The following is a 13580-nucleotide window of genomic DNA, read 5'->3' as shown; positions in this document are numbered from 1 at the left end:
TTAGACTCTATCACAAACAAAACAATATCTGTTTTAACCTCTATAAATAAATACTGATTCCATATTTAACCATCAATCCTCCATATCATTCTTGCTTAAATAAAATTACACAGGTGCTAAATTATCCGTCCCATAAAGCTGCTCCAAAAACTGGATATAGTATTACATCTGCCATCAAATGAGAATATTTTGAATGGCAAACCTGAGTTTCAGGAGGTCTTCTACTTTCAGTAGTTCTTTGAGGGCAGGATTCCCAGAAAGTTTAAGTTGATTTAGTCCTTCTAGGCCATGTGTTGGAAAATAATTCAACCGATTTGAACTCAGGTCCCTGAAAAGATATATTTGTGCATTCTAGCTGACAAAACTGACACAATGAGCAGCTTAACACATACTGACAATATAATTTCAAGATATAAAACATGAAAGTTCCATTCTATAAAATGTCAGGCCAATATCTAAAGTGAATTTCTCAATTCGAGTATCGGATGTTAATTTTGAAAAAAATTCCATAAAGTAATGATTTCCAGACTGAAACAGACTGATAAATTGCCAAGCAAAATTCAAGTTATCAAGTTCAAAATTTAATGTTTAGCCTTGAAATCATAATACGAAAATCAACATTAAGTGTTGGATTCACTTACAAATTTGTCAGTTTAGTCAAAGAAGCTAATGCGCTTTCATGAATTGTAGAGATCTGGTTTTTACTCAAGTCACTATATAAAAAAAAAGAAAAAATATTTGTATATTATTCAAAACAGAACTGGAATATCACATTACTATTATATGTAACATTTTTAAAGTTAATGACTATTATCTTTTCTTTGGCTTGGCTTCGCGGACGAAGATTTATGGAGGGGGTAAAAGTCCACGTCAGCTGCAGGCTCGTTTGTGGCTGACAAGTCCGATGCGGGACAGGCAAACACGGTTGCAGCGGCTGCAGGGGAAAATTGGTTGGTTGGGGTTGGGTGTTGGGTTTTTCCTCCTTTGCCTTTTGTCAGTGAGGTGGGCTCTGCGGTCTTCTTCAAAGGAGGTTGCTGCCCGCCAAACTGTGAGGCGCCAAGATGCACGGTTTGAGGCGAGATCAGCCCACTGGCGGTGGTCAATGTGGCAGGCACCAAGAGATTTCTTTAGGCAGTCCTTGTACCTTTTCTTTGGTGCACCTCTGTCACGGTGGCCAGTGGAGAGCTCGCCATATAACACGATCTTGGGAAGGCGATGGTCCTCCATTCTGGAGACATGACCCATCCAGCGCAGCTGGATCTTCAGCAGCGTGGACTCGATGCTGTCGACCTCTGCCATCTCGAGTACTTCGACGTTAGGGATGAAAGCGCTCCAATGGATGTTGAGGATGGAGCGGAGACAACACTGGTGGAAGCGTTCTAGGAGCCGTAGGTGATGCCGGTAGAGGACCCATGATTCGGAGCCGAACAGGAGTGCGGGTATGACAACGGCTCTGTATACGCTTATCTTTGTGAGGTTTTTCAGTTGGTTGTTTTTCCAAACTCTTTTGTGTAGTCTTCCAAAGGCTCTATTTGCCTTGGCGAGTCTGTTGTCTATCTCATTGTCGATCCTTGCATCTGATGAAATGGTGCAGCCGAGATAGGTAAACTGGTTGACCGTTTTGAGTTTTGTGTGCCCGATGGAGATGTGGGGGGGCTGGTAGTCATGGTGGGGAGCTGGCTGATGGAGGACCTCAGTTTTCTTCAGGCTGACTTCCAGGCCAAACATTTTGGCAGTTTCCGCAAAGCAGGACGTCAAGTGCTGAAGAGCTGGCTCTGAATGGGCAACTAAAGCGGCATCGTCTGCAAAGAGTAGTTCACGGACAAGTTTCTCTTGTGTCTTGGTGTAAGCTTGCAGGCGCCTCAGATTGAAGAGACTGCCATCCGTGTGGTACCGGATGTAAACAGCGTCTTCATTGTTGGGGTCTTTCATGGCTTGGTTTAGCATCATGCTGAAGAAGATTGAAAAGAGGGTTGGTGCGAGAATACAGCCTTGCTTCACGCCATTGTTAATGGAGAAGGGTTCAGAGAGCTCATTGCTGTATCTGACCTGACCTTGTTGGTTTTCGTGCAGTTTCTTGTGACAAATGTCATTTTTCGTCAATAGAGTCATTAAGATGGTTAACAAAGAACTGAATGATCAGAAAAAATATGCTACATTCACATCAGCATGTACAATAATTGGAAAGCATCTTTGAGGCTTAATATTCCAGTCTTGTAATTCCACACCTATACAAATTAAGTCTGAAAGAAAACAACAGCAGTCTAGTAACTAACCAATTCCTGAACATCTACTAACAGTACGTTGTAATTCCAGAAAAAAAGATGGAGTGCTTTATAACTGAAAACTTGGATTTGATTTTGATAACATTAACTAAAGAAATTTCTAAAAATATGCACTCACAGAAAATGGAGGGCAACCAGTCCCTGGAATGTGTCTGCTCTGATTTCTTTTATTTCATTGTGCTTCATGGAACTGTAAAGATAATTTTAAAAACAGATTTGCTTTAATGTGTGAATTTAAAATTTGTCGTGACTACCACACTAAAAAAAAAAGCAACCTGAACTTAATCAGTTTATCAATCATATTGATTCCCAAGATACAAAAAAAATGGAATCAAAGAACTGGAAGTATGGGAAATTTGAAAGGCCATTTTAATTCAAACCAAGATCTTCCAGACAGCACACAAATTCAGGGGTTGTATACTTTTCCTTCCCAAAATTAAATGCTTTTAGCAAACAATACAAGAGTAGAAAATGAAAACTGCAGATGTTGGCGATCTTAAAAAAAACCCAGAAAATGATGGAAATACTTCAATTGGAAATATTAACTGTTTCTCCTTTCCATAGGTGCTGCCTGAACTGAGGCGAGGGCACTCCTAAAGGCCTTAATTACTCATGGTCATGGTTTGGAAAATGCTAGTGAAGTAGTCCAGGCAGGTAATCACAGTGAAATGTGCAGACTCAGCTCACAACAGCTATGGTGTATCACTAGTAGAAGCAATGAAAACTTAGTTTGGCAGATTACTAACAAGCACATTTTGTCCTTAATGCTTTCATCATGATCTGTGCCTTGCACATAATGGAAAGACTTTGGGTGTCACATACCAAGTCATTCACTGCAAGACAACCAGTATGAACAATCAATTTGAGCTGCTCATCAGGAGGTTCATAACAATGTTAGATTAGCTTTCTGCAAACAGGACACATTCCATGTTGTAAATATATTGGAACAGATTGGCCGAAGGTGTCGAGTCCTGGTAAACATATCTTCAGCTGTAATATTATCTGGTTCCAGTCTTGGCTGCACTGAGTATTCTCAAAATTGATTGAAGACTGGTTTCTGTGATAGTGGGGGCTATCTGGTAGAGGCTAATATGGATTATGCCCTTGTCACATCTAGTTGAATGTTATTTAAAATAACAATCTTAGTGTCTCCTCATTTTGTTTTCCAATTGTGAATTCCCTGAATGAATAGTTGTGGCAGGAATACAGAACTTTGTACATATTAGTTGGAAAATCACTTGTTACATGCGATTTTTGCTGCTTAGTGCACATTTACTACTGGATTCCAGTTTCAAATGTTTAGCATCTATTTTAGGTATCTCCTTTTACTCACTTAACCAGGGTTTAAAAAGTGGGACTATGAAGGACATGCTGAGCTGTGAAGCTATGGGTTGTGATGTACAATTCAGCTCTTGCCAAGGGTCATTGGAACCTCAGATATTTAATTTTGAGAGCTATGTATTTTCAATTTAGCACAACTGAAGTGCCAGAAAAATAAAAGGTACTTCTATGTGAATATGGGAACGTGTCTCCAAAAGAATTCTCCAGAGGATACTATATATTTATACTGGTCATCCTTCAGTTTGAAGAAGACAGGTTGTTGTGCAGTTCATTTGTGGACATGAAGGTGACTTTGCAGTCCCAATCTGGAAGTGCAAAGTCTAGCACACTGGAAGTCTGTTTTTGTTATAATCGTGGCTGCTGCTTTGTGACACTATTCACTGTTTTCCAGTTTTTTGCAGCGCTTGTCTTCAAACCTGGTGTAGGCTTTATATCAGGGCTGGCCACAGGATCTGTCAGCAGCCACAGCTTTTAGTTCTCTTGGCTGGATGCCAGTGTAGTGTAGGGTTTTCTTCACAGCGTCTTTATAGCGCTTGCGTGGATGACCTTAAGGTCTCCTTCCAGTCATCAGTTCACTATAGAGCAGCTGGCGAAGCATACAGTGGTCGTCCATTCTAATCACGAGTCCCACCCACTGCATCTTGGCTCTGGTGATCAGGGATTCAATGCAGATAGACTTTGCACAACCCAAGACCTCCAGGTTGGAGACACAGTCTTGCCAACGGATGCCAAGGATGACGTGCAAGTGGAAATTCTCTAGTTGTTTGGTGTAACATTGGTACAGAGTCCAGGTCTCTCATCCATATTGGAGAGATGGCCACAGCTCTGTTGACTTTCAACTTTGTGGAGATGCAGATGTTGTGTTGATTCAGCACTCCGTTATGCAGCCGCCCCAAAGTTTGGCTGATCCTGGAGTCAATTTCTTTGTCCAAAGACCCATCACTTGAGATGGTGCTCCCTAAGTATTTGAATAGAATTCTATCAAAAATATCATAGACAGATGCCTCAACCACAGGTTGGCGAGGATGAAATCCAAGGTTAATGTCTTGTATTGGTTCACTTATTATCTCATGCATATCTAAAAGGTTTAAATCTAAATGGAGCCACACATGGGACCAAGCTATGCCTGTTTATTGTTGATGGCATGGAAATTATTGATCCAAACTCTGGCTATTCCCACCCCCAACTATTTCTCCATTGCATCAATGATGGGACTGGTACAGCAAACCATAAGAGGTGCAACATTTGTCCTACATCTCCATTTTCACTACCATTCAAACAGTCCTTTCAGGTCAGACTCACATGCACTCTTCCTGCAACCTCAACAACTGAATTCAGGGCTCTCAAATGAGGCCTCTTCTACACTAGTGAGATCAAGTTTAGAAGAAGCAACTGTTTGACAAAAGACCTGCACTCTGACCTTCATGACCATCCTAACTTTCCAGTTGCATGCCATTTCAACTCAGTTTCACATTGCTGCACTAATCTGTCTATCCTCCACGATATCAACTGCCAGGATGAGGCCAAACGCAAACAACAGAAACAGTACACATTCTGTCTGGGTTGCCTACAGCCCAATAAACATTAAATTTTCTAATTTCAGGTAACACATGCTCCACACTCCTTTGTCTCCTTTGGGTTCCGTCCCCCACCTGGTTCCACCTACCGACACCTCCTGAATCTCCTCGTTCTATCTGCCCTCCTTTATCTGGTTCCGTTTACCATCTTCCTTGTGTGACAGATTATGTTGTGTTTGATTGGTACATAGATATGTTTTTGGGAGATAAATTGGGGCAATTTTTTATTTAGTGTAGGTCACATACAAACATTTTAAAATAGTAGTTGCCATTTTTCAACATGAGAACCAGAGTTGTGCCAAGTCAAAGAACCCATTGTGAGGATGAGGAACAAAAATAAAAACATGAGACATCACCCAAACCTTACAAGTACTAAAACCAATTGTTTTGAGCATCATTAAGAAGAAAGAACATAATGGTGAGCTCAGTAATCACAAAGGGACTGGTATTATAAGGAAGACCTCAACGGCTGATGATAGAAGAATTCTCATCATAATGAAGAAAAATCCCTAAACTTACGTCCGAGAAATTAGAAACACTCTTCAGGAGGCAGGCGTGGATGCGTCATTAACTATTGTCTGCAGAAGACTTCATGTACAGAAATACAGAGGATATACAGCAAAATACAAGTCACTAGTTCGCCGTCGAAACAGGATGGCCAGATTAGTATGTCAAGAGGCGTTTAAAAGAGCTTGCAGAATTCTGTAAAAAATGACTTATGGACAGACAAATCCAGGATTAACCTGCATCAGAGCAAAGACAAGAGCAAAATGTGGAGGCACAAAGGAAACGCCCAAAGCATACCATATCACCTGTGAAACATGGTGGTGGGGGTGTTATGGCCTGGCCACGCAAGGCTGCAACAAGTAACGGCGCGCTTATTTTCATTGATGATGTAACTGTTGATGGCAGGAGCAAAATGAATTCTGAGCTGTATCGAAACATCTTATCTGCTCAAGTTTGAGCAAATGCCACCAAACTCATTGGAAGCGCTTCATCCTCCAGCAAGACAATGATCCCAAACATACTGCTAAAGCAACAAAGGAGCTTTTCAAAGCTAAAAACTGGAAAATTCTTGAATGGCCAAGTCAGTCACCCAATCTAAATCCAATTGACCAAGTGTTCCATTAATTGAAGAGAAAACTCAAGGGGACAAACACCCAAAACAAGCAGAAGCTGAAGATGGCTGCAGTAGAGGCAGAGCATCACCAGAAAAGATATTCAGCACTTACTGATGTCTATGAATCATGGACTTCAAACAGTCATTGCATGTAAGGAAATTATGCAACAAAGTACTAAACATGACTATAATATACATACCATTGCTATGTCCCAAATATTATGGTGGCCTGAAATGAGGGGACTATACATAAAAAGTGCTGCAATTTCTACATGGTCAAGCCAAAATGTATAAAATAACCTTGAATAAAATCTGGAATGCACACTTTAATCACACGTGAATTGATTGATTACAAATTAAAAATTGTGGAGCACAGGAGCAAATAAGGAAAAAGTGTCTTTGTCCCAAACATTATGGAGTACACTGTATAGCGGCGACACTGCTGCCAATGCAAGCACATCATGGGCACTTTAACCAACGTTTAAAATCATGGACCGAATGTTTGTTTCAAGCTTCTCACCTTCCTTCTGTATATGCGGATAACTGTGCTCAATGACTTGATATCTTCAATGCGCCATTGCAGTAATCCATTTTCCCCGATAGTTTCAAGGAAGTCCCCACCATGCCCGTACCAAAGAGTTGGACTGTACAGGCCACAACGACTACTGCCTAGTGGTGCTGTCCTCCAACATTATGAAATGCTTCGAACATCTAGCAATGGAATGTATCAAAGCGTACCCCTCAGAAGAGAGTGGCCCCATTTCAAATCACCTACAGATGGAGCCATTCCACTGACAATGTGATACCCTTTTCTCTCTACTCATTCCGGATTTACCTGGAGATCGATGCCTCATTGACTTCAGCTCAGCATTTAATACAATCACACGTCAGAGGCTGGTGGAGAAACTGTTCTTGTGGGACTCAACACCTCTCTGTGTAACTGGATTTTGGACTTCCAAATAGAAAGACTAAAGTCGATTCGGATTGGAAGAAGAATGTTGAGCACGATCACACTGAGCACCTCAGGGTGTTTGCTCAGCCCGCCTCCTGTTCCTGCTAATGACCCACAAATGCAATGTCAGATCCAGCTCCAAGAGTCATCAAATTTACAATGACACCATACAAGTTGGTCTCATCAGCAACAATAATGAATTGCACTACAGAGAAGAGGCAGAACATTTTGTGAAATAGTGCAAGATTAACAACTTGAGTCTCAATGTGGACAAGACAAAGGAGATGATTATGGACTTCAGGAGGACCAGGAACAACCACCCTCCACTAGACATTAATAACTTATGAGTGGAGAGAGAGTAGAGAGCACCAAGTTCCTTGGAGTCCTCTTAATAAGTGATTTCTCCTGGATACACAAGTCCTCGCTTGTCAGGAAGGTGCATAATGATAGCACTTCCTGAGAAGACCGAGTCGGGTAAGACTACCGGCCACCGTCCTGTCATCTTTCTGCAGGAGCTCTACTGAGAGCCTCCTGGATGGCTGCATTATAGTGTGATACAGTTGCTGTAAAACATTAGATCGGAGGTCAATCCACAGGATCATAAAAGTAGCAAAGATGATGGCTCGGGTCTCCCTCCTTCCCCATCAATGTGATTTACTGGGATCGTCATTTAAAGAGTTAGTGAGGACCTCCAACACCCAACATGCAGCATCTTCCAGCTACTAGTCAACCCTTGAAAAACCAAAAAGCCCCCAACTGCAACAGAATTTCATTGATATTTTTATTGAAAACAACACAATCATTGTCTAAAGCAAAGATGGCAGCAAGCACATCCATACGCTCACTGTTTAAACAGTCATCTTATGGGTCCCAGTCTGTATCTTATGAGGCAGTTTCAGCTTCATCATCTTTGGCTTGGCTTCGCGGACGAAGATTTATGGAGGGGGTAAAAAGTCCACGTCAGCTGCAGGCTCGTTTGTGGCTGACCAGTCCGATGCGGGACAGGCAGACACGATTGCAGCGGTTGCAAGGGAAAATTGGTTGGTTGGGGTTGGGTGTTGGGTTTTTCCTCCTTTGCCTTTTGTCAGTGAGGTAGGCTCTGCGGTCTTCTTCAAAGGAGGCTGCTGCCCGCCAAACTGTGAGGCGCCAAGATGCACGGTTTGAGGCGTTATCAGCCCACTGGCGGTGGTCAATGTGGCAGGCACCAAGAGATTTCTTTAGGCAGTCCTTGTACCTTTTCTTTGGTGCACCTCTGTCACGGTGGCCAGTGGAGAGCTCGCCATATAATACGATCTTGGGAAGGCGATGGTCCTCCATTCTGGAGACGTGACCCATCCAGCGCAGCTGGATCTTCAGCAGCGTGGACTCGATGCTGTCGACCTCTGCCATCTCGAGTACCTCGACGTTAGGGGTGTGAGCGCTCCAATAGATGTTGAGGATGGAGCGGAGACAACGCTGGTGGAAGCGTTCTAGGAGCCGTAGGTGGTGCCGGTAGAGGACCCATGATTCGGAGCCGAACAGGAGTGTGGGTATGCCAACGGCTCTGTATACGCTTATCTTTGTGAGGTTTTTCAGTTGGTTGTTTTTCCAGACTCTTTTGTGTAGTCTTCCAAAGGCGCTATTTGCCTTGGCGAGTCTGTTGTCTATCTCATTGTCGATCCTTGCATCTGATGAAATGGTGCAGCCGAGATAGGTAAACTGGTTGACCGTTTTGAGTTTTGTGTGCCCGATGGAGATGTGGGGGGGCTGGTAGTCATGGTGGGGAGCTGGCTGATGGAGGACCTCAGTTTTCTTCAGGCTGACTTCCAGGCCAAACATTTTGGCAGTTTCCGCAAAGCAGGACGTCAAGCGCTGAAGAGCTGGCTCTGAATGGGCAACTAAAGCGGCATCATCTGCAAAGAGTAGTTCACGGACAAGTTTCTCTTGTGTCTTGGTATGAGCTTGCAGGCGCCTCAGATTGAAGAGACTGCCATCCGTGCGGTACCGGATGTCATCATCAGTGTCCTACTATAAATCATCTTTCATGCCATCAAGTGCACAAGAGATACCACACTTTTTAAATGATTTTATCACAGTCCCTACTTTAACTTTGTCCCGTGCCTTGAGCACAAAGTTACACAACATATCAAGTGATGCAGCATCCATTGCCCTGCCTTTTGTAAATTACTTTAATGCACTTGACATCCATGTATTACATTCTTCGCGCACAGGGTCTTTGAACGACTTGTTCAAGCAGACATCGAGAGGTTGCAATATAGACCAAACTTCCTAGGATAACTGCCGTGTAAGTATGTAGTGCTATTCTACTTTTAGTGTTCTCAGTTAAGTGGCTACGAAACATATCTCGGACCAGCAAACTCTGTTCTTTGCGTAAACCACCTGTTCCATCCATCCATTTTCATGAAAATGTACAAAAATATCTGCAGGGCATGTCATTTTTTGTTTAATTTTGCATTTGAAGATTACCATGGGTCTTAAGTTTGTCGCGTCAGCCATGCACACTAACACCACAGTAAACCTGGACCTTTCATGGCCTGTACTTCTGGTTTGTAGTTTTAACATCTTTCCATTCCACTGTTCTATTGCCAAGCATGTCAAAATTCATGGGGGTTTCATCCATGTTTCCGATATTTGTCAATGCAAACTGGTGTTTCTGCTGGTTTCATGTAATAAAAGTTACAAATTTACGATCAAGATCTTTTGGTAGTTTCTGTGCAATTTTTGTTTTTTGCCGTAATACCAGATTTTTCCTGTTCATGAAACGATCGCACCAGCCGACTGTAGCCTCAAAATCAACACTGAGGTCTGGGTGTGACTTGGCCCACTGCAGTGTAATTATATTTTATTTTGAGTGACTATGTAGCAATCTTGCTTCTGTTCATGTACTCATTCTGCAACATGATTTTCCAATCTAGCCAACAAGTGATTCCTTTTCTCAACGAGCATTGCCTTTTTATTACATTTCTTAAAGTTCCTTCTTTCTTCTTTCAATCTCTTATCAACGTCTCATGCACATCAAATTATCTTGGAACAGTGCAGTTGTTGGTTTTCTTGGTCATTTCTATCACTTTCAACTTAAAGCTCGCTGCATATTTTCATTGTGTGCTGCATTGTGTCGATGGACCCTCCATGGTTAACAATCACCTCCAGCCAATGCCCAGCAGATCAATCCGCATGATCTATGGGGGTGGACATATACTCTGGTCAACGGCCCATCTCAGACATCACGAGTTTTGGGGGTCGACTTGTACGCTAGTTAACCGGGCACCACAGGCAGCCAGAAATTGGGGTCAACTTGTACGCCAGTCATATCATAAACCGCTTAAAATGAGGCTGAAAAAGGGGGAGCGGGGGTCCCACTTATTTGCCTACACACACACAAAGATTTTATCATCTTTTGAGTTCTGTCATCCTCAATATTCAGATTGTCCTTCCCACAGACTTTATGCAATGTTGGTTGGCAGAGTTTAAAAAAAATCAGAACCTTTTAATTTGGATTGGTTTGTTGTGTGGACCACTGTTCATAGCATCTCTCATGATACTGCATCTCCCTGCAAGATTAGACTAAGCTGCAAAAAACTATTTATTCCTCTCCATTCCCAACTTGTAGTGTTTAAATTGGACTGTATCTTTATGATCCCAAGCTCCAGTTGATGAGGTTGTACTGCAGATATGTTAACTCAGGCCAATTCTGAAGTCCACAAACTTTCACATTCCAGTCCAGAAGCAAGGTTATGCTGCCAAATCTTAGTTCACGTTTTCTTTTTTCCAATTTTGCTAACTTGCATTCACTGAAAGACTTAACTAAAAATGTTAAACACTTGCTACCTCAATCAGCCCCAAAAATAAATATTAAAAATATTTTTTTTTAATCCTTTGAGAAACTTCAATCTTAGATTATCAGATTCTCACTCAATATTCTCAGTTTAATGAGCATTCTAAAACATTTTAATAAATAATCAAAAATGTATTATTTCTGCAGCTTATTAATTGCCATTAAATTTAATGTAGCTCAGCAAAAGCACTTAAGTTGCATAAGTGGAAATAGGGATTTAAGGAGGAACAAAAGAGTGAAAGAAGAGACACGGTTCGAGTAGTGGTTGACAGAATGCTATTACAGCTCCAGTGACCCGGGTTTAAATCCATCATTGTCTGCAAGAAGTTTGTATATTCTCCCCTGAACAAATCAATTCTGTTGCAAATAATGGCACATTCCTCTCATGTGTTAAAGACATACAGGGTTAGTAGGTTAATTAGTCACAGGGGTATACTTGGGCCGCATGGGCTCGTTGTCCAGAAGGGCAATGTTCCTCTGGATTAAAAAAAAACATTCGAACAAAATTATGGCAGGTGAGTTAGACTTGTGAAAATTTTTGGATACAATTTTCTTTATGTTCTTTTATCCAAGGAACAAAGTTCAGAAGCCTATGGGTAGAAATTGCTTAAAAACGACAGGTTAATGAAAGCTAGAAGCACAAATTCTCCAGTTAAAATATTCTAGGCCAACATTCAAAGTATTTCCTCCCCAATGAAAGAATATGCAAAAAAAAATTGCTACATTTTGTAACAATGGATATGAATCTCATGCCATCAGAAACTGAGCAGAATAGAGAACATCTTGTAACATTTCCTTCTGATTCATTAATATGTGATATTATTCTGAGCAAAATGATTAGTCATTTGTGAATTACTTCATTGTTGAATGATGCATTTTTCATCATAGACTACAAAAAAATTCAAATATTTGATAATTCGTGGATTTCTCCAACTTTGGTTCCATCATAAGTTTAAACTGTTGAGCTGGCAATCTCACCCTGAAATAAAGTTGTTGCACAGCAATGTCAAAAGCTGCTTCAAATTAATATAGATGGTCAGTACTTTAGAATTCAGAGCAGTGCATTGACATTGGTTGTGCAGTGTCTAGATATAATCAGAAAAATATACAGGCAAACTAATTTCCTTCAGGAGAAAGGTCATCATTTATCCGCACCTTATCCACCAATGCAATTTTCTCAAGATATTATTGACACAGTGCCATTAATGGTACAAAGTACAAATAATAAATACTGCATTGCTACTGTCACACATGTCCCAAGAAGAAAGGCAAAAAGAATGAAACATTCAGATATGAACACCATTTTTAATCCTTGTCACTTTTTTCGTCACTTGTATCCAAAACTCCTGCTTTGGGATTGCATATTCGTCTTAAGGCTAATAATTAAAAAAAAAATATCACATTAATAATTGAAAATTCAACTTACATTTCCTCCAAAGCTGAACAACCGTGGAAACTTGGAAGTTCTTCAATCAGATTATATGACAGGTCCCTAGGATGAAGAATGTAATTGATACTAGATTTTTCAAACACAAACACATAGCCAACTCACATGAATGAAAGAGACAGCAGAATTTTTCTGCAAAGTTCTGTAACTGACAACTTATATAAAGTTTTTAATTTTATTATATAAAAGAAAGCAGAAAATGCTCGAAATAGTTATCAGAAGAGGTAGCACCTATGAAGTAAAACAGTTCCTTCTCTCATCTACAGAAATGTAATGTTTTACCTCATATTCCATACATCACCTGATTAGCTGAGCTCTATAATTTTACTTCAATTTTCAACATGTATAACATTTTGAGTGAAACATAAGGCTGCAGACGCAGTGATTCTAGTAGAAACACAATGATTATCCACCTATTACTTCTTGCCTGTGGGTCTGTGCTCCTCCCCCTCCCCCCACCACCATTTTATTCAGGCACTTGCCTACATTTTGCTCATACACTGAAGGGCTCAGGCTCGAAGCATTGTATATGTATCTTTATCTTTGCTATATAAAGGACACTGTTTGACCTGCTGAGTTTCTGCAGCATTGTGTTTTACTATATGTATAACATTTGGCTTTGTCTCAACTCAATATGTTGGAATTTTAGACGATTCTCAAAAATTTTTTTTTTTTAAAGTTGCTTCAGTTTTATTTTAAAAATAAAATAGGATAGATAACACTCCACATAATATTGGATTATTGAACTTAGATTCGTTGTTGTGATTGGATGGTATTCAAATAACTGCATCTCCTAACTGGGGTCTCTGAACTGTTTCTCAGTTCTAGGTGGTGAAATCGATTCTGTTGTAAATAATTGCATATTCTGTATAATTTACATAAATCCTAAACTTGAAGAGCCAATCTCTCTGTTCCTTTCAAGCATGCAACTGAAAATCAATAAAAATTGATTATTGGTTTTATTTGAACATGACAATAATGATGAGACCCCCCCTAGTTTTAACTAAGACTTTCACTCATGGC

At 40.7% G+C, this 13580-nt stretch overlaps 1 protein-coding gene across 4 annotated transcripts in view; it reads right to left on the bottom strand.

The window, feature by feature from the left end:
* lgr4 (leucine-rich repeat containing G protein-coupled receptor 4) overlaps positions 1-13580 on the bottom strand; it is a 106830-nt gene that overhangs the window by 17575 nt on the left and 75675 nt on the right. For 3 of the 4 annotated variants that reach the window (XM_069905242.1, XM_069905257.1, XM_069905264.1), the window contains 4 exons: positions 12537-12602; positions 2404-2475; positions 642-713; positions 203-328 (listed from right to left, as the gene is read on the bottom strand). In XM_069905242.1, coding sequence (XP_069761343.1) covers positions 203-328; positions 642-713; positions 2404-2475; positions 12537-12602 — 336 coding nt within the window. The remainder of the gene's footprint in view (positions 1-202; positions 329-641; positions 714-2403; positions 2476-12536; positions 12603-13580) is intronic. The other variant, XM_069905252.1, reaches the window with a different exon arrangement.

The sequence above is a fragment of the Narcine bancroftii genome, chromosome 1, assembly GCF_036971445.1.
Source record: "Narcine bancroftii isolate sNarBan1 chromosome 1, sNarBan1.hap1, whole genome shotgun sequence".
Classification (NCBI taxonomy): Eukaryota; Metazoa; Chordata; class Chondrichthyes; order Torpediniformes; family Narcinidae; genus Narcine; species Narcine bancroftii.
The sequence above is the reverse complement of the archived record's forward strand: the minus strand, read 5'-3'. Positions and strand labels throughout refer to the sequence as shown.